Source organism: Hakea prostrata, chromosome 1, assembly GCF_041222555.1.
Source record: "Hakea prostrata isolate BN-2017 chromosome 1, UWA_Hpros_2, whole genome shotgun sequence".
Classification (NCBI taxonomy): domain Eukaryota; kingdom Viridiplantae; phylum Streptophyta; class Magnoliopsida; order Proteales; family Proteaceae; genus Hakea; species Hakea prostrata.
Window position 1 is genome coordinate 172,940 of NC_142600.1, and position 24,997 is coordinate 197,936.

General features: G+C 39.0%; 1 protein-coding gene across 1 annotated transcript; it reads left to right on the plus strand.

The window, feature by feature from the left end:
* Positions 1-847: 847 nt before the first annotated feature.
* On the plus strand, positions 848-1,867 carry LOC149026497 (protein IQ-domain 26-like). Its single transcript, XM_089153073.1, has 3 exons — positions 848-1,189; positions 1,272-1,436; positions 1,517-1,867. The coding sequence occupies exons 1-3, from the start codon at positions 848-850 to the stop codon at positions 1,865-1,867; spliced, it is 858 nt and encodes a 285-aa protein (XP_089009199.1).
* The last annotated feature ends 23,130 nt before the right edge of the window (positions 1,868-24,997 follow it).

Consider the following 24,997-nt stretch of genomic DNA (forward strand, 5'->3'; position numbering starts at 1 on the left):
TTATTGTCCATTTCTAATAAAATGTGATTGACCAAATTCTAAGTCATCTTTTAGAATCATATAACTATCAAAAGTGAGTGACTATTCATCAGAACTGTTATAGTCCGAATACTCATAAGGTTGGGTCATGATCAATTATGTTCTAGAAAGGAATTATACAAAAAAACTTCTGCTTCAATGAACAATTCTCACATAGTCATATTTTAGGTCTCGATTGGAAGCAGTAAGCCACAGGACAAACTAAAACAACCAAAAGGCTTTAGACAACTATTTGGACGACAAGAAATACATGGACGTGCATGGGATGGAAAATGATTCAACTTAGGATGGAATTTTATGTGTAGCTAGTCCAAATTAATTAAATGTGTTTTGTTGCAGATATATTCTCTACTATAAGATAATATTAAATTACTTTAATTTACAACATTCTTACCGTTGATGAATCAAATTTTAAAATCCTCTGCACCTGTCTCTTCTAAACTAGCTTAACCGTTTTTTAAGGGTTTAAAAAAGTTAATAAGATTACTTTAACTAACTAATTCATTAAGACAAAGTAATGTTTCATTGAAAATTGAAAAGGAATAAAATCCGGGAAAATCTTTCTAAATTTAAATTTTTTTTTTTTTTTTTTTTGGTAAAAAATTTAAATTTTTTTAACGTTCTGCAATTTAAACACTAAACATGTGTAAGAACAAAAATACGAAATGATCAAAATTTAGAAACTAAGTATAACTCAACGGTAAAAAATAAGTTCTATAAATACTCTTCAATCTCATTAAAGATAGAAAGTACAGAAACAATTACGTAGCTATTGGATTACTGCTAAAATATCTGCTTTACTTCAAGAATGGGAAAAACAATTCGATGGTTCAAGAACCTAATGGAGAAGAAGAAACAGAAGGAACAGAGCAGTTATGGCGAAGATAAGAGGAGATGGAGTTTACCAACTGTTGTTCCTGAGATTGAAGCTGAAGCTGTGTTGGTGAAATCCCATTACAACAAAACCGTTGGAGAACTCAACAAGCAAGCAATTGCAGCCACAGCTGCGGCAGTTGATGCTGCTCTAGTTGCTGCATATGCTTCGGCTGAGATGGCTAGACTTACTATTGATGGGAGAAAAACAATCTTTGTTGGTGATCGAGAGGGATGGGCTGCAGTGAAGATTCAATCTATCTTCAGGGGATACTTGGTAAGTGTTTGAATCTCGAATGAGTTTTCTGTTTTTTTTTTCCCAAGACTTGTTATTAAAAGGGCAATGATGTTTATTGCAGGCGAGAAAAGCTCTCCGAGCTTTGAAAGGAGTAGTGAAGGTTCAAGCCCACATTAGGGGTTTTCTAGTTAGAAAGCGAGCAGCTTCAACTCTGCGTAGGATGCAAGCTCTGATGAGAACCAAACAAGCCATTTTGTCGCAGAGAGCGCAACAGCGTACCTTCACTGTAAGAAAGACTTGGAACATCTCAAATTTGAAACCCATTTTCTGTTGTATGAACTAATAAGGGAACATTCAATTTTTCAGGAAAATTTTGAGAGAACAAGCAGAGAGCATAGGAGTTCAATTCAACCTAGGAGGCAATCATCGAGTTTCAACTTGGTTAAGAGCCCAGAAATTGTGGATATGAATATCTGTAAGGCAATATCAAGATCTCGTAGAACCAATGCATCTCCTCTGCAATGCCCTAATTACATGACCAACACCCAATCGTTCATGGCCAAAGTGAAGTCAAGTCCAGGTCGAATGGGGAAGGATGAATCAAGGGCCAACTTTAGCAGGGCTGAGATGGAGAGGTCCTGTTCTCGGGTTGAAAAAGCTTTCTATCTCAAGAATGCAGGATTGGCTAGGTTGGAGAAACTGAGAGGTGTTTGCTGACTGATAGAGAAAGAGGAGATACCTGCGAAAATGACTTCTAATGGAGTTTTTCTTCTGTGATTCTGTGCTTCCATAGTTTTCCCTTGTTTTGTTCTTCTTTTTGGTAGGAATTCATAGCAGATCTGTTGTAGGCACACGCCCAATCCCAATGTCAATGTAGTTTTGTTTAATTTTCCTTCTAGGGTTGTTGTAGTCATTTAATTCTGTATAGAAATTGATCTTTTTTTATCGAAGAAATATATTAATTACTGATTAAGCATCATACATATGTCATCAGTTTGTATGGGGCTTAAATTGCCTAGTCTGTTGGTTGGTACATAATCGCTAATAAACTTACTAGGTATACTATTAAAGGAGTTAAGGAGTGTTGGGGACTTATAATTACTAAATGTGGCATGTAGCAAAGTAGACTTAATGTCTACCAAATGAGATATTAGGTGAATAGGCCAATGCAACTTGGGTGGAGTGTCGAAGAGGGGGATTGCCTTAATGTCATTGATCCACACTTCTTTGATGCGATCAATGTCCGTGTTCTTGATTCCTTCCTTTATTGCCTTCATTAACGCTTCTATCGAGTTGTTTTTTTCCAGCTGCCCTGCTTTAGCAAAAGTGAAACAGCCATGCCCCATAAATCCTACACTCCATCTTGCCACCTTTAGTTCTTCATTATATACCCCTGCATATAACAATTTAGGAAAATAAGTATCTAGCATTCTATACTCATGTTGTGAATTGTGAGAGATATTGTTGGGGTGTTTGTCCAAAGTAGGTGAGAGGTTCATATCCAGAAGCCATCTGTTGATATTTGTTATTATCTTATGGGGATTGGGCTTAAGTTTTTTCATAGATTCATCATTTCTCTCTTCCCATATGAAATAACATGAAGTCACAAAGGCTGAAAAATACTACTGAGTTTTATGCTTGTCTAGTTGGAAATCAACTAGGAACTTATTGCACAAGTACAACATGGATCTTTGAGCTAGGTGTTCTATTCGCAGTCCAAGAGGTCCCGCCGCCCAGATTCTCTGGGCCCATTCACAAGAGATGAAGACATGCCAGATAGTCTCTGTCTTATCTCCGCACAGTTCACAAAGATTGTGCATTTCCGTCCATCAAGATAGTGTAGCTCTAACTGGTAGGCCTGCATTCAGAAGATGCCAAAAGAAGGATTTGAGTTTGGAATGTAGCAGTAGTTTCCAGAACATTTTCCACCATTGGGTGAAAGCACTGGTCATTATATCAAATTTTTGTTTACTCAGAGCCTTACCTGCCAATTTAGAAAAGAAATCACCCTTGGTGGATATGTGTGATATCCAGGTGTCATGTGAATGATTGAGATTCAAAAGGGAGATAGGGAATTGAGTGAGATTAAAGTTTGAGAGATACTCCCTGTTTACCAAAATATACTGTGACATTTCAGCGACTGTTGTGTTGTGTACCCAAATGTTTGATTGAGGGTACTTCTCACTTACAATCTTGGCATCAGGTAACTAGGGGTCATACCAGAATTAGGTGTTGGTGCCATTCCCTATCTGACGGGAGATCATGTTCTTCAAGTCTAGAATGATATTGAACAGGCTTTGCCAAGGCCAGGAACCCCTTTTGTTTTGACTTTGGGAATGAACAAGCTTGAGTTGGGGAAGTATTTGGCTTTAACAGCTGAAGCCCATAGGGATGTGGGGTCATTAAGAAGTTTCCAGCCTTGTTTGAGCAGCAGGGCTTTATTTATATCGTCAACTTTCTTGAGCCCCAGTCCCCCTAGATGTTTTGGTGTGCAGCATTTGTCCCATGAGATTAAGGCCACCTTCTTTTTTTGATTATGGCTTCCTAACCAAAATCTATGGCATAGAGAATCAATTTGTTTGTAGATTGATTTTGGGAAGTGAAAGCATTGCATGTGGTAGAGAGATAAGGGTTGTAAGACAGATTTGATGAGAACTTCTCTTCCAACAAATGAGAGGGTAGATGCTTTCCATGAGGCAAACCGACTATTGATCTTGTTAAGGAGGAGCTTGAAGTTCTTTGACTTGGAACTTCCATGCAGCAGGTTAGTTTTGAGGTACTGAGTATCCTTTTTCATTTCAGAGATCCTCAACATCGACAAGAGTTGGGTTTTTTGTTCATGGCTGATGTTTCTACTAAAAAAGGCTCCACTTTTCTCCAAATTGATTTATTGTCCTGTGATATCAGAGAAAAGCTCCATAGTGGCTTTCAAGGTCAACACATCCTCCTTTTCCATATGACAAAAAAGAAACGTGTCATTTGCAAAGAAAATGTGAGAAACTTTTGGTGCATTTTTTGCAATTTTAATGCCTTTGAACATATTGAGAGACCTATATTCATTAAGAATATGGATAGGATTTCCATAATGAGTAGGAAGAGGTAGGGACTGAGTGGCCATCCCTATCTAATTCCCCTAGTGCCAGAAAACCACTGGAAGGGGTAGCCATTGATTTTGACCGAGTAATTGGCGGAGCTCATGAGCTTAGAGACAAGCACCAAGTTTGATTAAACCCTAAGAATTTAAATAGGTCACTAATAACCTTCCACTCCACTCGGTTGTAGGCTTTAGACATGTCGAGTTTCAGGGCGACATAACCTACCTTGCCCCTGGTCTTGTTCATGAAATGGACAATCTCATGTGCAAGGAACACATTCTCAGTTATTTGTCTTCTGGGCACAAAGGCATCCTGAAGGGGGGAGATAATTTGGTTAAGGATGGGTTTCAACCGGAGGGCTAAGATTTTTGCAAGGATCTTATAAGTGACATTACAAAGGCTTATGGGTCTAAACTCAGAGACAAGCTGAGCATTCTCGTTTTTGGGTATGAAGCACAATAGAGTATAATTATTAACCCACGGTAGAGTCCCCATGGTGAAGAACGAGGTGACAAAGTGTTGGACATCTCTACAAATAAGGTCCCAATTTTTTTGGAAGAAAAAAGCATTGAACTCGTCACACCCTGGTGCTTTGTAGGGTCCCAAAGATAGAACTGTCCTTTTTATTTCTTCAAGTGTAGGGACAGAAGCCAACGAAGAAAGACTGTCCCTATCATCCAAGGGAGGGAAAAGGCTTTGAATGAAAGAGGTATCAAGGGGTTTGGAGGTTGAAAAGAGATTATGCATGTATTGGGCAAAAGCAAAAGCAATGAGATGTGGTTCGACTAGGGTGAGGCCATCGCGATCAATGGATTCAACTTTTCTTATATGATTGTTAATCTTGGAGCTGAGGTGATAAAATCTAGTATTTTGTCACCCACAAAGATGTACATGCTTCTAGATTTTTGAAACCAGAAGAACTCTTCAGCATCAAGGGCCCAGGATAGCAAAGCTTTCTTTTCACCAATTGTTTTCAGGTCAGGATACGGGCTGGATTCCATGGTATCAATTTCCACAGTCAAACGATCAAACAAACCATTAACATTGACAAAAGAAGAGGCATTCCAATGGGATAGGAATCTAGAGAGGTTGGCCCCTGTTTGCTTCCCAAGCTGAAGATATATCTGTCAAGAAGCTTGGGTGAAGATGCCATGCAATTTGATAGTGAAAGAGTTTCTTCCCGCAACGCTTATTTTCTAGGATAGAGAGGAGAATGGGGTTATGGTCCGAGCAATTTGCAGGTAATTTTTGGATCTAGGTAGAAGAGAAAAGGGTGATCCAATTGGAATTAGCAAACAAAATGGTCAAGCTTTTCCTTGGTGAGATTTGGTGGCTTTTGACGGTTAGTCCACGTAAATTTTGGACCCGTGCTGAAATCTCCAACAGGGAATGCGAGTTAACCATCTCCAGGAAAGAGTATAACGCCAGTGTGGGCTTGAACGTGCCTCCCAATTTGTTATCAGTAGATATAACCTCATTAAAATCTCCAAAAATGAAATAAAGTTTATTTGTTGAAGCTATGAACGATTCCAAAAATTCCCAGAACACAATCCTCTCTGAATAGGTTGGGGGGCATAGATAAAGATTGCAATCCAGGGTGAGGGTTTGTTACCCGAGATGGCAATGACATGTTTATCAGCTAGTAGTAAAGATACTGAACAACCAGTTTGGGAAAGAACAAGCAGATCTCCTTTAAGACCCTTCGTACTAGAGCTATTAACAAACCCAACAATGGAGAACCCTTTAAACAGAGAGCTATGTGAACAAAACAGGTTCTGGTGGTTGGAACACTTAATATCACATAAGAAGAGAACCAGAGGTTTGTGCTTAAGTAATATCTTCTTGAGACACTGCCGAGAGAACTTCCCATTCACACTCCTAATATTCTAGGAGAGGTATAGAGGTATTTCATTTCCAAACACGTTTTTCCCCTCTTTTTTATTTTTTTCCTTTCTCTTTTTTCCCTTCTTGTTTTCCCTTCTTTTTTTCCGAGGGGAGATTGTAGAAAATTATATAACACAAAAGCAGACAGTAGGGTAGTAGGAACAGAAGTACCAGAAAAAACACTAATTTAGAAAGCAAGGAGATAGTATCAGAAGCATCAAAAAGAAAGTATCAGAAAGACCAGGAAAGCCACATGATAAAATTAAGTAAATTAGCAACAGGCCCAAGCAACATAGACAACGTTAAGAAGAACCAGATGGGAAACAAAACTACACAAGAACTAGTTTAATGACTATCTACAGGTCACTTCTGGAGCATATCATTTACAAGACCCAGAAACTGGGCAATAGGTTCCTTGATCATGAAATCCAAGCAATTTTAGTAAATACAATCAAACGAATACTATTCGATACAAAGATGAAGTGCTCTACCATGGATTCTTTACAAAAAGTGCTCGACCAAGAAAAGTTCGAAGGATTCTACAGTCAAAATTGCGTCCAACCATGTGATTACATTCACAAAATAAAAAAGAGTAAGACCTAAGAAATTAGCATCGAAAAAGAAAAAGACCTAAGTCCCTAAGGCATAAAAAAGAGTAAGACCTAAGTCCCTTAGGCGTTGAAAAGAGAAAGACCTAAGAAATTAGGCATTAAAAAAGAAAAAGACAGGCATAAAAAAGAGTAAGACCTAAGTCCCTTAGGTGTCGAAAAGAGAAAGACCTAAGAAATTAGGCATCGAAAAAGAAAAAGACCTAAGTCCCTTAGGCATAAAAAAGAGTAAGACCTAAGTCCCTTAGGCGTCAAAAAGAGAAAGATGTAAGTCCCTTAGGCATCAAAAAAAGAAAAAGATCTAAGTCCCTTAGGCATCAAAAAGAGTATGACCTAAGTCCCTTAGGCGTCGAAAAGAAAAATACCTAAGTCCCTTAGGCATCAAAAGAGTAAGACCTAAGTCCCTTAGGCGTCGAAAAGAGAAAGACCTAAGTCCCTTAGGCATCAAAAAAAGAAAAAGAACGAAGTCCCTTAGGCATCAAAAAGAGTAAGACCTAAGTCCCTTAGGCATCGAAAAGAAAAAGAGCTAAGTCCCTTAGGCATAAAAAAGAGTAAGACCTAAGAAATTAGGCATCGAAAAAGAAAAAGACCTAAGTCCCTTAGGCATCAAAAAAAAAAAGAAGGAAAAAGACCTAAGTCCCTTAGGCATCAAAAAAAAAAAGAAGGAAAAAGACCTAAGTCCCTTAGGCATCACAAACAAGTAAGACCTATGAAATTAGGCTCACAGACAAGTAAGACCTATGAAATTAGGCTTCACAAACGAGTAAGACCTATGAAATTAGGCTCACAGACAAGTAAGACCTATGAAATTAGGCTTCACAAAAGAGTAAGACCCAAGAAGAGAGAAGGGCAGTATCCTAAGGGAACTCCCCTTCCTTGAGAAAGAAAAAGTAGGGCAGTATCCTAAGGGAACTCCCCTTGCTCGAGAAAGAAAGAGCAGGGTAGTATCCTAAGGGAACTACCCTTGCTCAAGAAAGAAAAAACAGGGCAGTTGTGAAATTCCACCTAATCCTAACCTTGCTACTGTGCCAAATGCATACATACCATATGCACTATTCGATTTATTCTCTGTCGTGTGAGTTGCCTAGTTTTGTTTGGTAGAAGTTTACCCCGAAGTTGATCTTTCCTCTCTACTATTTCTTCTTATGCATTCTATTCCCTTTGATAGGAGGGTGATCTTGAGTCATTCCCATGATTGATCCTTCTATCCCTGCTGTTCTAGAGTGGATCTCCATATACTCTATAACATTGTGAACTCTCCACATGATGATTTCAAAGAGAAATCAAGTGTGATCTTCATGATTTGTTATTCCTTCTAATTGTTTCAAGACTTCAAGCTTTTCATCTCCTGTTCCTCAATCAAAGGTTAGTAATCTCTCTTGTGTTGTATTGTCTACTCTTACTATCTTTTATTCTTTGTGATTGAGATTTAGAAGAAGATGCTGCATCCTTGCAACCATCTCTTCTACAATCTCCCGTCATTCTTAAGGTTTTATGATCTTCATATTGATCTTCGCCATGATCCTTGTGAAGTCTTCATGAAGCCATGATCATACTTTCGATTTGATTTCAAAGCATGTTAGATTTATTCCTTGTTTTCTTACAAAAGACTTATTGTTATTTATTTTCCATAGATTTTGGAAGAAGAAAGTCAAGGTAAAAGCAATGTATCTCCATCTCTTTCGAAAGCCTAGTACTCTCTCAATTTCGAGGATGAAATTATTTTAAGGGGGGGGGGGGGAATGTGAAATCCAGCCCATACCTAGCCAGGACACCCTATTTGTTTTGGGATAAAGAAAGACTCGTTTGATATTAGACCTTAAAGTTGGACCATTATTTCAGTGTTATTATCTTTGAAAGCCTTAGGAAGTCATGCCAGACCTTTCCCTTAGGTAGATCTATAATATCTGACCTTATCCTAACCTTGACCCGGCCCGGAATCTGTTATGTTTGTAAGTCCGAAGACCCGAAGTGGGGGAAAAAGATACTTGTGGACCCTTTTGATTTATGATTTGGTGTTGGAGCCCAAGCCCATGGACATTGAACCTTTTGGTTTATGACTTGTAGGAGAAAACCCCACTCAATTTGACCCTGTATAGCCCTCTGAATCCCTGTCCGAAGTTGCTGAACCATGTCTGGCAAATCCTGCTTGCGCATCAAAGAGGGATGAGTTAGTTGAAGTACCTAATAAAATCCCATGCTTGATCCGAAGGTATTTATGGAAACTAGACTTCTTGATTGAGTTGTAGAAGAAAACCTCGCTCAATTTGACCCCGTATAGCCCTCTGAATCCCTGTCCGAAGTTGCTGAACTATTTCTGGATTTTCTGCTGAAACCTGTCTTGGTCGATGCCATCAACCAAAGGCATCGACCAAACAAGCCCAGATTCGAGAAAAAAAGATCCTTTTGGATATTCCTTCCTCTATTTAAGTGAAACCTCAAACCTAGAACCATATTTATCTCATTTTCAACACCTGAGAACGAGAGTGGAGCTTCCCAAGGCACTCTCTTGGTATTTGTGAAGGATTCTTGCCCCCAATCATTGCAATCATTGTCTCTCTTCTCCAACTATCATCTTCTAAGGTATGATTCTCTCTCTTGCTCTCTATTCTACTCACTCCCCTTCTTCTTTTACTAATGAGACCATGGCCAAGGTGTTGCAACCTTGCAAACACCTTGCCATGAATGTCTCTTCCCATTTATACTTGCTTTTCCTTCATTCTTGCTATGCTTCACTTACATCTTGATCCTTGCATATGCATTACCATGATTCCTAGCTTAGCAACTTGATTTCTTATATTAGACTGAAATGTGGAGTATGATTAGTCAAATCTCCGGCTTGCAAATGATTGTAATCTTGTTCCTAACCCATTCTCCAACTAATTCTCTAGCTTCCCTTTCAATTACATCGATTTCTCATGAATGCTAGGATTCTTGTCTTTAGAACATAGGACCTCAATTTGGGGGTTTTCATTTGGACCATTGGATTGTGATAATACTTGCTAGGTAGTGTTCTTACATTGTTATTAATCATCCCTCCAAGTTTCGGATCAATCCGAGCCCCGAAAGACCGATTTCGGACCAAATCACCAAAATCCAACTTGCTGCCTGAAACTACTTTGGTCGATGCCATCAACCAAACATGTTGCTGACAACAACTTTGCTCCATTTTTACCCGTTCGACCTTCGATTTTCCCGATTTCTTTTCTAATCTTTCATTTATGTTTGTCTAGGGTCTTAATACCATCTTTGGATCATTCTTTTGAAATTATTGGATTATCATCATCGCAACTTAAGGTAAGGACGGTTATTACCATAATTACATGGATTATGTGAATTATGCCTCTATGTTGGAAACTTAATAGATTCACATTAATTGTTGTATTTTTAACATCATATGACTGTTGTATATACTTCAAGACAGTAGTACCATGTTATATATCATTTTGGTTATCATGATTATGTATTCTTGTTAATTACATATGTGATTGATCATGCTATATTATATCTCGTTTCATATGATGAAATATCATTTATGTATGATGTGATGGAATTGAGAATGTGATTGAATAGGTATGATTTGGGATTGGGGAATGTCCTATTGACATTTCTGTCCTTGGGCATCGAAGGGAATAGTATGGGATGTTCTCCGAAAATGCCTATCGACACTTTCCCGGGTTATTGGATGACATACATAGGATTGTCTAGTTTTTTGGCTAGGATGTCCCTGTCGTATCAGACCCGAATCGGAAGGGCATTGAGACATAAAGACCCATGGTAGGGTATGGTTTGATGGGCGTTCAAGACCGGTAACCAACCCATGAGAGGACATAAACCATACTACGGATACCCGAAAGGGGCTATTTATTGGTAGGGTTGCAAATAGCTAGACTTAGGCTCACGGGCACTCAAGACCGGTAACCAACTCGTGAGAGGACGTGAGAGCTTCCCGTTTACTATTTGTGGATGACCAATAGGGTTGATGAGTCCGTAATCCAGGATTACGTTGATTCTAGTGTGAAGGATACCGGAAATGATCGCCAAGGGCGAGGAATGGATGTATCTGGATCTGAGTTGATATGATTGAGTAGATAACTTGCATTGGGCTAGGCTTTGTCATGACATGCTCCAATACTTAGACCAAATGATGTGAGAGAGTGGTGACTGAATCCCCTACCATGGTTTGAGAGGACTTTACCCAACTACCATGGCAGACCCAAGATACAGAATGGGTTGAGGGGGGAGTGACTGATGACCCAAAGAAGTATGGTGCTATGACTTAAAGCATGTCTACCTTAGAGACTATCATTCATAGAGTTAGAATCATACTTGCATCATGTGTTTCATATCATATTGCATCATGTTATGGTTTGTATCATATGGCTTATGTTTTATGGAATAACTGCCTTGCTGAGTTCTTTTGAACTCACTCCTTTTTGCAACATCTTTTGTTAGACTCTATTGCAGGTACTACTACTGTTGATATGACAGTCAACACTTTGAAGACCAAGTTGGTGACTCGTACCACACTGGTTATGATGAACAGGCTGATAAAGACTAGTAGTCCGAGACTGAGTGTAAAACCCAGCCCTAACCTTGACCCGGAAACCTTGTTATTTGTAGGTCCAGTGACCCGAAGTAAAGTAAGAAGTCAGCTTTGGGCCATCCCAGTGGAGGACTTGGTGTCTGGCTTTGAATCCATGAGAGTTGATGATGAAGTTCTATTTATGGAAACTGAATCTTGATGAAGATCGGATTAGTTGATGGACTTGGAGTGCTCTCTATCATGGTTTGAAGGCATTTCTACCTATTAGGTAAGTCACTTGATATGTGTGCAAAACCCCTTTAGGATTGGATTTGATCTGGGTCTTCAATTCCCTGTTTTGGAATTGCTGTCTACATTGGTCGATTGATTGGTCGACTGGACCAGTCGACCAATCCACTCGACCAATGAGTGCTGTCTTTGGCAATTAGGTCTTGCTTGCTCTATTTAAGTCCAATCTCAAGTCTACTTTGTATTTTCTGCCTCCAAACTCTTTGGAACGAACCAAAGACCTCTGCAAGTCATCTCCCTTGCATCCTTGGTGATTTTCTTGACGGATCTTCATCAAAACTCTTCCTTTTGCATCAAAGGTATGTCTACACTCTCTTCTTCTCCTCCATCTCTGTTTTTCTTTCCTTTTTGAGTTGAGACAGTAGAGGAGATGCTGCATTCTCTGTTGCAAACATCTCTAGACTTGTCTCTCATGATCTTCCTAAGGATTAATGGCTAATGCAATGATCTTAACCATGATCATTGCAAGCTTTTGAAGGAATCATGATCAAACCATGATCTAATCTTTGTTTATCTTTTGATTTGAATTCTGATCTCCTTGGATCTACTATATTGATCATGTTAGTAGTCAATTGCTGTGTTGTTTCTCTTCTACCATACCATGTTTTCTTCATAAACCATGATAGTTACATATATGGTAGGTTTTGTTTCCTTATTTAGATTTATGCTCTTAGGCCTATTTTCTTGAAGATCTAAGTATGCTTTTCATGATACCTTTACCTGAATCAATGATCCATTCTCCTATTGTTCTTGTCTTTGATTTCTATCTTGAATTCTTCAAGAACCATGATTGATCTAATTATGGTAACTTTTTGTTTCCTAATTTGTATCTTGATGACTTAATTTGATTAGTGTTTTGAGATCCCCTATATGCTAGGATACTACTAATGTAGTTTACCCCTTGATTAGTACCCTTTTGAACCACCAAATTCGGATTTTATATCTCAAAACTCTGATTTTATAGGCTACTGTCTGCATTGGTCGACTGATTGGTCGACTGAACCAATCGACCAATCCACTCGACCAATGAGTACAAACAACTCCGAATTGGTCTGTTTTGGATGTTTTGGTATCTTTTCTGTTAGGGATCTTTCCTAATATGTTGTATACACTTGTTTAGGACCTTCTTCTCAAGTTTGTCAAGATCTTACTTGATTTCTTAGGATTCCTTTGCGAGTTATAAAAGGTAAGGATGGTTACTTCTTTAACAACATGAATTGTAAATCTTAGTTTCTATAATTGAATCTTGTTAAGTTATTTCTTTTTCTTATAATGTTATACTACTGTGGTACTGTCTTGATATCAGTAGCATTACTTATTCAAATTGAATTGACTCAAGTATGATTTACTTACCAGTTATATACAAATTGATTGTAGTTATTGATTTCTTTCCATATATGAAGTTACCATTTATGTGATGATATGAATTGATGCATGTGTATGCTTAAGTATGGTTTGGAAAGGAGAGGTGTCCTTTTGACACTTCTGTCCTTGGACTACTACGGGAATATTATGGGATGTTTCCGGAGATGCCCTCTGGACACCTTCCTAAACTGTTGGATGACATATCTAGGATTGTCTAGTAGTGTTTGGCTAGGATGTCTCGTTATGTCAGACCCTAATCGGAGGGGTATTGAGACCGAACGACCCGTGGTAGCAATGGGGATTCATGGGCGCTCAAGACCGGTAACCAACCCGTGAGAGGACAGGAATCACATTGTGGGGGCCATTTATTGGAGGGTTGCATATGGATAGACTTGGGCTCACGGGCGCTCAAGACCGGTAACCAACCCGTGAGGGGACGTGAGAGCTTCCCGTTTACCATATGTGGATGACCAGTAGGGTTGATGAGTCCGTAGTCAGGGAGTATGAGGACTCTAGTGTGAAGGATACCGGAAAGGATCGTCAGGGACGAGGAATGGACGTATCTGGATCTGACTTGATGTAACTAAGTAGAAGACTTGCATTTGGCTAGGCTTTACCCTGACATGCGCCGGTACTTAGACCAATGGTGATGTGAGAGAGTGGTGACCTATACCCCCAGCCATGGAATGTCCCGAGGGATGCCGGACCCATTACCAACTGATGATGAGTGATTGAGACCTTCCTAAAGAAGTACGGTGCTATGACTTAAAGCATGTCTGCCAATAGAGACCAGCATATGTAGAGTTAGATTCATACATTCATTGTTTGTCTCATACCATATTGCATTTATGTTTGTTCTGAAATCCTGCCATTTATGTTATTATGGATTTAACTGCCTTACTGAGTTTCTTTGAAACTCGTTCCTTTATTGTACAATGTTTGTTAGACTATTCTACAGGTACTGAATATCATGACGGCCCCTATGAAGAAGCGCAAGGAGAAGAGGCATATCTCCAGGAAGGTGATTGCGGTTACAACAATTACACTGAAGATCCCGCGAGTGGTTATGCTCCGTACGATGCTTAGTCCGACCATAGAGTGGAAGCGCCCTTGTGCTGTTTATGAGATCTATACTTATAGGGATGTTGTCTATAAGTTGAGAACAATTTAGTTACCTATTGTACCTGCTACTGGGATTAGATTCTGTCTTGCTTATTCTCTTTTAGAACTACTTTTCCGCTGGTTGTAGAGTGGGATTTCGCCTCACTTTACTTATCTGATTTAGACACTCTGATTTTATGTAGTACTCTGATTTACATATGATTCATTCTTTCCTTATTTGGATCTATGGTTTATCTTCCGCACTTTTATTATTATTGTTCATGATTATGTTATTGTTTATGTGGGAGGTTGATTACTCGATACCTGATCTTCGGGCTGTGGATCACACTCTCGGGTATGCCAGATAGGGTACCGGCTAGGAGGACGTGACACTGAGACTTATCTGAAGTAGTCTGGTTTTGCACTTATGTGTTAGGGATGGGATATCGCCTCTTTCCCTTTTCAACCTTTTTGTTTGATTTGTTGAGACCGTAGTTTAGTTTGTTCCCTTGTCATTTTGGGAACCAGTTGTAACCCTTAATTTTATTCGATCTACCTTCCGCTAATGTTGTAGAGGGAATTTTCACCTCATTTCTGCATGTTGGTCATTTATTTTATTGGTATCTTTTCCGCACTTTGATGTCCTTTATGATCCCTCTGAGATCCTTTATTGACTTTTATTATTAAATTATTTGAATACAAAGAATTGTTCTTGCTTTTGAGTATATTATTGTGCTAAGTGGCTATGATCGTTCCTAAACTTGATCGGCGGGACTGTGGATCACTTCCCCGAGTAGTCCAGATAGGGTAGCCCCTGGGTGGATTAGGGTGGGATGTTACAACAGTATCTTAAGGGAAGTCCCCTTGCTCAAGAAAGAAAGAGCAGGGCAGTATCCTAAAGGAACTCCCCTTGCTCGAGAAAGAAAGAGCAGGGCAGTATCCTAAGGGAACTCCCCTTGCTCGAGAAAGGAAAAGCAGGGTAGTATCCTAAGGGAACTTCCCTTGCTCGAGAAAGAAAGAGTAGGGTAATATCCTAAGGGAACTCCCTTTGCTCAAGAAAAAAAAAAAAAAAAGGGCAGTATCTTAAGGGAACTCCCCTTGCTCAAGAAAGAAAGAGCATGGCAATATCCTAAGGGAACTCCCCTTGCTCGAGAAAGAAAGAGCAGGGCAGTATCCTAAGGGAACTCCCCTTGCTCGAGGAAGAAAGAGCAGGGAAGTATCCTAAGGGAACTCCCCTTGCTCAAGGAAGAAAGAGCAGGGAAGTATCCTAAGGGAACTCCCCTTGCTCGAGAAAGAAAAAGTAGGGCAGTATTGTGAAACCCAGCCCTAACCTTGACCGGGAAACCCTTTTGTTTGTAGGTCTGACAACCCGAAGTAAAGCAAGAAGTCAGCTATGGGCCATCCCAGTGGAAGACTTGGTGACTGGCTTTGAATCCATGAGTGTTGATGACAGTGTAACATTTATGGAAACTGAATCCTGATGCAGATCGGATTAGTTGATGGACTTGGAGTGCTCTCTATCATGGTTCGAAGGCATTTCTACCTATTAGGTAAGTCACTTGTTGAGTGTGCAAAACCCCATTATGTTTGGATTTGATCTGAGCCTTCAATTCCATGTTTTGGACTTGCTGTCCTGATTGGTCGATTGGACTAGTCGACCAATCCAATCGACCAATGGGTTCCGTCTTTGCTAATTAGGTCTTGCTTGCTCTATTTAAGTCCAATCTCGAGTCTACTTCGTATTTTCTGCCTCCAAACTCTTTGGAACGTACCAGAGACCTCTGCAAGTCATCTCCCTTGCATCCTTGGTGTTTATCTTAACGGATCTTCGTCAAAACTCATATTCTTACACAAAAAGGTATGTCTACACTCTCTTCTTCTTCTTCATCTTTTTTTTTCTTTTCTTTTTAGGCTGAGACAGTAGAGAAGATGCTGCATTCTCTGTTGCAAACATCTCTGTATTTATCTCTCATGATCTTCCTAAGGATTAATGGCTAAAGCAATATTCTTAATCATGATCATTGCAAGCTTTTGAAGGAATCATGATCTTGTCTTCATTCATCTTTGATTTAAATTCTGATCTTCTCAGATCTATTTTATTGATCATATTAGTAGTCAATCGCTGTGTTTTCTTTACATGATCCATAATCTATCAATCTCTAGTTATTTCTCCTTTATCATACCATGCTTTCTTCAAGAATCATGACTGATATATCTATGGTAAGTTTTGTTTCCTTATTTAGATCCATGTTCTTTAGTCTTAGATCTATTTTCTTGAAGATCTATGCATGCCTCTCATGATTTCTTTATCACAATCAATGATCCATCATCCTATTGTTCTTGTCTATGATTTGTACTTTGAATTCTTCAAGAACTATGATTGATCTAATTATGGTAACTTTTGTTTCCTAATTTGTAACTTGAAAACTTGATTCAATTAGTGTTTTGAAGTCCTCTATATACTAGGATGCTACCATTGTAGTTTACCCCTTGTTTAGTACCCTTTTGAACCACCAAATTTGGTTCTTTATTCTCAAAACTCTGATTTTGAAGGCCACTGTCTCGGTTGGTCGACTGAGACAGTAGACCAATCCAATCGACCAATGAGTACAGCAACTCTAGATTTGGTCTGTTTTGGATGTTTTGATATCTTTCCTTCTAGGTATCTTTCCTAATATGTTGTATACACTTGTTTAGGACCTTCTTCTCAAGTTTGTCAAGATCTTACTTGAATTCTTAAGATTCCTTTGCGAGTTATATAAGGTAAGGATGGTTACTTCCTTAACTACATAAATTGTATATCTTAGTTTCTATATTTGAATCTTGTTAATTTATTTCTTTAATTAGATTCTTACAATGTTATACTACTGTTGTACTGTCTTAATATCAGTAGCATTACTTGTTTATATTAAATTGACTCATGTATGATTTACTTACCAGTTTTATACAAGTTGAATGTTATTATTGATTTCTTTCCATATATGAAGTTACCATATATGTGATGTTATGGATTGATGCTTGTGTATGCTTAAGTTATGGTTTGGAAAGGAGAGGTGTCCTTTTGACACTTCTGTCCTTGGACTACTACGGGAATATTATGGGATGTTTCCGGATATGCCCTCTAGACACCTTCCTAAACTGTTGGATGACATATTTAGGACTGTCTAGTAGTGTTTGGCTAGGATGTCTCGTTATGTCAGACCCTAATCGGAGGGGTATTGAGACCGAACGACCTATGGTAGCAATGGGGATTCATGGGCGCTCAAGACCGGTAAGCAACCCGTGAGAGGACAGGAATCACATTGTGAGGACCATTTATCGGTAGGGTTGCATATGGTTAGACTTGGGCTCATGGGCGCTCAAGACCGGTAACCAACCCGTGAGAGGACGTGAGAGCTTCCCGTTTACCATATGTGGATGACTTATAGGGTTTATGAGTCCGTAGTCAGGGACTATGAGGACTCTAGTGTGAAGGATACCGGAAAGGATCGCCAGGGGCGAGGAATGGACGTATCTGGATCTGACTTGATGTAACTGAGTAGGAGACTTGCATTTGGCTAGGCTTTGACCCTAACATGCGCCGGTACTTAGACCAATGGTGATGTGAGAGAGTGGTGACCTATACCCTCAGCCATGGAATGTCCTGAGGATGCCAGACCCACTACCAAAAGGCGTTGTGTGATGAGACCTTCCTAAAGAAGTACGGTGTTATGAATTAAAGCATGTCTGCCAATAGAGACCAGCATACATAGAGTTAGAATCATATTGCATCATGTGTTTCATATCATATAGCATTTTACTTTGCTTTGAAATCCTACTATATATGTTGTTATGGATTAACTGCCTTACTGAGTTTCGTTAAAACTCATTCCTTTTGTACAATGTTTTGTTAGACTACTCTACAGGTTCCGAGTATCATGACTGCTCGTATGAAGAAGCGCAAGGAGAAGAGGCATATCTCCAGGAAGGTGATTGCAGTTACGACAATTACACTGAAGGTTCCGCGGGTGGTTATGCTGCGTACGATTCTTAGTCTGACCATAGAGTGGAAGCGCCCTTGCGCCATTTTTGAGATATATACTTATAGAGATGTTGTCTATAAGATCGAGAACAATTTAGTTACTTATTGTACCTACTATTGGGATTAGTTTTTATTCTTTCCTTTTCTTTTAGTACTACTATTCCGCTGGTTGTAGAGTGGGATTCCGCCTCACTTTACTTATTGATTTAGACACTCTGATTATCTTTCGTACGCTGATTATATACATGGTGTATTCTTTCCTTATTTGGATCTTTGGTTTATCTTTTGCACATTGATTATTATTGTTCTTGATTATGTTATTGTCTATGTGGGAGGTTGACTACTCAATACTTGGTCTTCGGGGCTGTGGATCACACACTCAGGTATGCCAGGTAGGGTACCGGCTAGGTGGATGTGACAAGTATCCTAAGGGAACTTCCCTTGCTCAAGAAAGAAAGAGCAAGGTAGTATCTTAAGGGAACTCCCCTTGCTCAAGAAAGAAAAAATAGGGCAGTATCTTAAGGGAACTCCCCTTGCTCAAGAAAGAAAGAGCAGGGTAGTATTCTAAGGGAACTCCACTTGCTCGAGAAGAGAGAAGGGCATATCCTAAGGGAACTCCCCTTCATCGAGAAAGAAAAAGCAGGGCAGTATCCTAAGGGAACTCCCCTTGCTCGAGAAAGAAAGAGCAAGGCAGTATCCTAAGGGAACTCCCCTTGCTCGAGAAAGAAAAAGCAGGGTAGTATCCTAAAGGAACTCCCCTTGCTTGAGAAAGAAAAAGCAGGACAGTATCCTAAGAAAACTCCCCCTGCTCAAGAAAGAAAGACAGGGCAATATCCTAAGTGAACTCCCCGTGCTAAAGACCTAAAATACTTAGGCAAAAAGACCTAAGATTTATTCTTAGGCCGAAAATCCTAAGATACTTAGGTAGAAAAGACCTAATATACTTAGGCAGAAAAGACCTAAGATACTTAGGCACAAAGACCTAAAATAGTTAGGCAGAAAGTCCTAAGATACTTTGGCAGAAAGACCTAAGATACTTAGGTAGAAAGACCTTAGATACTTAGACAGAAAATACCTAAGATACTTAGGCATAAAAGACCTAAGATACTTAGGCAGAAAAAACCTAAGATCCTTAGGCAGAAAAGACCTAAAGATACTTAGGCAGACAAGCCCTAAAATTCCTTGGGCACGAAAACTTCAACGATTTTTCATACTCAAGTTATCATGCTCGGGGGATAGTTGGTTATAACCGAGCAGTTGTTGACAAACAAATACTTGGCCTTATGACCGAACAAACCTTACCGAACAGCATGGCTTGGATGATAAACAGGCACAACATATGACCGAACAAAGATACTTATTTACTTCAATTCACATCGTGTTCGGGGAAGAACCGAACACAAAGATCTATTTACTTCACATCATGTTCGGGGAAGAACCGAACACAGAGATCTATTTACTTCAACTAACGTCATGTTCGGGGAATAACCGAACACAAGGTGTAAGACCTAAGGGCTTCTAGAAAAGGTTTAAGACATTAGGGCTTCCAGAAAAGGTGTAAGACCTAAGGGCTTCCAAAAAAGGTGTAAGACCTAAGATACTTTAGGCTTTCAAAAATAAAAAAAGGTATAAGACCTAAATTTAGGCTTCCGGCAACGTAGTGAGCAAATATGTCAAGAGCACCGTAGTGTGCAAATACGTCATGAGCACCGTAGTGTGCAAATACGACACAAGCACCATAGTGTGCAAATAAATCACGAACACTGTAGTGTGTAAATACGACAAGTTACCATGCTCGGCGGAAGTGGTCGAACATATATCTACATATATCGAGCATGTAACCATGGCAATTGGCAAAATCTTCAATCAAAGAGGAGGATGTTCAATGATAATTCAATAGCCAAAGAGACAATGAAGAAGACTAAAGGATTTATGAAAGAATTAGCATAATGCTTGCCCAATACAGGGTCAACCAAACAACTTCAAATGAAAGCTCAAGAGCTAGACCAGGTTGGTGATTCTTGTCGACCACAACCAGTTCGACCAGATCAATGGTTTGAGCACTATGAAAATATTTCGCTTGCTGAACAACTCTTCGCCTCGCGATTTAGCATATGACTTCTCATCCATAGAAACATGGTGACTTCTCAAACAAGTATAGAACACTTTTTTGACTATAGAAAATGGTGGTTGATGAACCACATCAAAATATTCTACTCTCTGACTATCCAAGATGATTAAGCAATTCCGAGGTCATCATAAAAACCAGGGTCAAAGGTCACTCCACAAATTGATAAGCCGCATAGGCTATCTTCAAATTTGGTTGAGCACAAGTCAAGCCAAAATCGCTCAACTAGACCGAATCATGGTTGAAAGAAACTTAGTCCCTTGGCCCCGAACACGGAATTAACGTGACCAAGTGACTGGGGGGCTTATGTTATGAATATTTTATAATAGACCTACCTAGGTCGACCAAAGAAGAACCGGACTAATCAAACCTTGGTTGGACCACGAATAAAACAAAGGCACTAAGCAAGGTGTACACTTTCAATCACTTCCAACCTCCTTAAAGATAGGGATAAGGATTACTCTTAGAGTCCAGGTCAGACTCCACAACTACAATCCAAGTAATACTCTCTTGGTACATAAGATTCCTCTCTCCAAGAAGTTAGCAACAATTATAGAGTTTTATTTGAACTCCATTATTGCACAGTTAAGGTAACCTCTCCTAAGATCTATAAATACCCACATATTCATCATTATGAGGTATGCACTCTTGAGTTATTCAAGTAACTGAGATATTGAGGTTAATCTTTCTTGTCATTCTGAACTAACTTGTTCGTCAGAGACAAAACTCGACCACACCGGTCGAGCATGTTTTTGCAGGTACAAGTTCGAGCGATAGTATGGGAAGGACCGAAGTATGCAACAACAATACCAATATAATAATCAAAATGTAGAGTGTGCGGAAAATCACTCCACATATCACAGCAGAAATGTAGCTTGAAAACTAAAAAAGAAAGATTACAACTGATTCCCAAAAGAGAAAAAGAAAAGAAATAATAAAACTAAACTAAGGTCTCTTCTGACTTATAAAGTGTGTCTTCATAAAGATAAACTAGAGAAACTAAACACGGCCACTTCCACTCCATGGTAGGGCTAATCTTGGTACGCAACATGATCACACGAGAGATCTTCACCGTAATCTTCGTAACCACTAGCACCTTGAGAGTAGTATGCATCATCGGCTTGCGCTTCATAGTACTGGGCGTCATACTTGTCAGTACCTGTAGAATAATCTAACAAAGATATTTGCACAAAAAGGAGTGAGTTCAAAAGAACTCAGCAAGACAAGTTATATCCATAGCAACATAAATAACATGATAGCAAAACATAGTAGATGCAATATGATATGAAACAGACAATGCATGTATGAGTCTAACTCTATGTATGCTGGTCTCTATAGGAAGACATGCTTTAAGTCATAGCACCATACTTCTTTCGGTAGGTCTTAAATCACTCCCCCTCAACTATCTTAGTATCTTGGGTCTGCCGGTGGTAGTTGGGTCCTGCATCCCTTGGGACATTCTATGGCTAGGGTTTAGGTCACTGCTCTCTCACATCCCCATTGGTCTAAGTATTGATGCATGTCAAGGTAAAGCCTAGCCTAATGCAAGTCATCTACTTGGTTGTATCAAGTCAGAGTTAGATACATCCATTCCTCGCCTCGGGCGATCCTTTCCAGTATCCTTCTCACTAGAGTTAGCGTATCCTATGCCTACAACCAACTCGAACTACGGACTGATCAACCCTATTGGTCATTTACAAATAATAAATGGAAAGCTCTCATGTCCTCTCATGGGTTGGCTACCGGTCTTGAGCACCCATGAGCCCAAGTCTACTATTTGCAACCCTACCAATAAATGGCCCCACAATGTGATTCATGTCCTCTCACGGGTTGGTTACCGGTCTTGAGCGCCCACAAATCTCCATTGCTACCACGGGTTATTCGGTCTCAATACCATTCCGAATCGAGTATGCTATAACAGGGACATCTTAGATAAACACCGCTAGACAAGCCCTAGGTATGACAACCAATAATCCAGGAAGGCGTCAAAGGGCACCATCGGAAATGTCCCATACCATTCCCACTGATGTCCAAGGACAAAAACGTCAAAAGGACATTCCCCAATCCCAAATCATACCTAATCAATCACATTCCCAATTCAGCCATAATATATACAATTGATATTCCATGATATAGAAAGATACATATAAACATGACAATTGAATATGTAAATGACAAGGATAAGTATTTATAAATAATAAAGAAGTACATGAACAAGGTACTACTGTACTTTGAAGTACATACATCAGTAATATCATACTAAGAAAGTATAAGAATGATAGTAAATCTAAGAAATTCCCAAAATAGAAACTAAGATTCATGCAATCTATGTTAATATGGAAAAAACTGTCCTTACCTTAATTAACTTTGATGGATATCCGAAGATCAAAGAGAATGGTTCCAAAGTTAGCAAATAAACCCTAAACAAACATAGATACAACATTAGGAAAAAAACCTAGAAGATTAGATGTCAAACGGATCAAATCGGACGAAGAACACAACTACTGTCAGCCTTGCTCAATTGGGTGGTAGCTTGGTCCAATCGACCAAGCAATCGACCACATGAATAGTATGTAGCAGAATTCGGAAATTTGATCCGAAACTCATCTTCCAAGATTCAAAACACTCCGAAAATTCAAAGGGACATCAGGAACAGTAATCTAAGACTACCTAGCATAGATTAGATACTAACAATGGTCAAAATCAATACTTACTAATTTGGAAATATGACTTTCTAATTTGGTAAAAATTATAGTTTTCAATGAAAACAAGCTATGAACTCAAGAAAAGAACTAGAGATGATAAGATCTCATTCTAGTAGAATACTAATAGTAGATCATACATGAATCTAACATGAAAATAGACCTAACATGCTAGAGAAAACAAATCAAAGGAATGATCATGGCTTTATGAAGAAATCATAAGAATCATAGCTATGATTGTAAAACCTAGCCCTAACCTTGACCCGGAAACCTTGCTATTTGTAGGTCCAGTGACCTAAAGTAAAGTAAGAAGTCAGCTTTGGGCCATCCCGTGGAGGACTTGGTGTCTGGCTTTGAATCCATGAGAGTTGATGATGAAGTTCTATTTATGGAAACTGAATCTTGATGAAGATCGGATTAGTTGATGGACTTGGAGTGCTCTCTATCATGGTTTGAAGGCATTTCTACCTATTAGGTAAGTCACTTGATATGTGTGCAAAACCCCTTTAGGATTGGATTTGATCTGGGTCTTCAATTCCCTGTTTAGAAGTTGCTAAACTGATTGGTCGACTGATTGGTCGACTGGACAAGTCGACCAATCCACTCGACCAATGGGTGCTGTCTTTGGCAATTAGGTCTTGCTTGCTCTATTTAAGTCCAATCTCGAGTCTACTTCGTATTTGCTGCCCCCAAACTCTTTGGAACGAACCAAAGACCTCTGCAAGTCATCTCCCTTGCATCCTTGGTGATTTTCTAGACGAATCTTCGTCAAAACTCTTCCTTTTGCATCAAAGGTATGTCTACACTCTCTTCTTCTCCTCCATCTCTGTTTTTCTTTCCTTTTTGAGTTAAGACAGTAGAGGAGATGCTGCATTCTCTGTTGCAAACATCTTTGGACTTGTCTCTCATGATCATCCTAAGGATTAATGGCTAAAACAATGATCTTAACCATGATCATTGCAAGCTTTTGAAGGAATCATGATCAAACCATGATCTAGTCTTTGTTTAACTTTTGATTTGAATTCTGATCTCCTTGGATCTTCTATATTGATCATGTTAGTAGTCAATTGCTGTGTTTTCTTTTCATGATCCATGATCTATCAATCTCTAGTTGTTTCTCTTCTACCATACCATGTTTTCTTCATGAATCATGATAGTTACATATATGGTAGGTTTTGTTTCCTTATTTAGATTTATGCTTTTAAGCCTATTTTTCTTGAAGATCTAAGTATGCTTTCCATGATACCTTTACCCGAATCAATGATTCATTCTCCTATTGTTCTTGTCTTTGATTTTTATCTTGAATTCTTCAAGATCCATGATTGATCTAATTATGGTAACTTTTTGTTTCCTAATTTGGATCTTGATGGCTTGATTCGATTAGTGTTTTGAGGTCCCCTATATGTTAGGAAACTACTAATGTACTTTACCCCTTGATTAGTACCCTTTTGAACCACCAAATTCGGATTTTATATCTCAAAACTCTGATTTTATAGGCTTATCGTCCATTGGTTGGTCGATCGATTGGTCGATGGACCAGATCGACCAATCCACTCGACCAATGAGTACAGCAACTCCAGGATTGGTCTGTGTTGGATGTTTTGGTGTCTTTTCTGTTAGGGATCTTTCCTAATATGTTGTATACACTTGTTTAGGACCTTCTTCTCAAGTTTGCCAAGATCTTACTTGATTTCTTAGGATTCCTTTGCGAGTTATAAAAGGTAAGGATGGTTACTTCTTTAACAACATAAATTGCATATCTTAGTTTCTATATTTGAATCTTGTTAAGTTATTTCTTTAATTAGATTCTTATAATGTTATACTACTGTGGTACTGTCTTGATATCAGTAGCATTACTTATTCATATTGAATTGACTCATGTATGATTTACTTACCAATTATATACAAAGTGATTGTAATTATTGATTTCTTTCCATATATGAAGTTACCATATATGTGATGATATGAATTGATGCATGTGTATGCTTAAGTATGGTTTGGAAAGGAGAGGTGTCCTTTTGACACTTCTGTCCTTGGACTACTACGGGAATATTATGGGATGTTTCCGGAGATGCCCTCTGGACACCTTCCTAAACTGTTGGATGACAT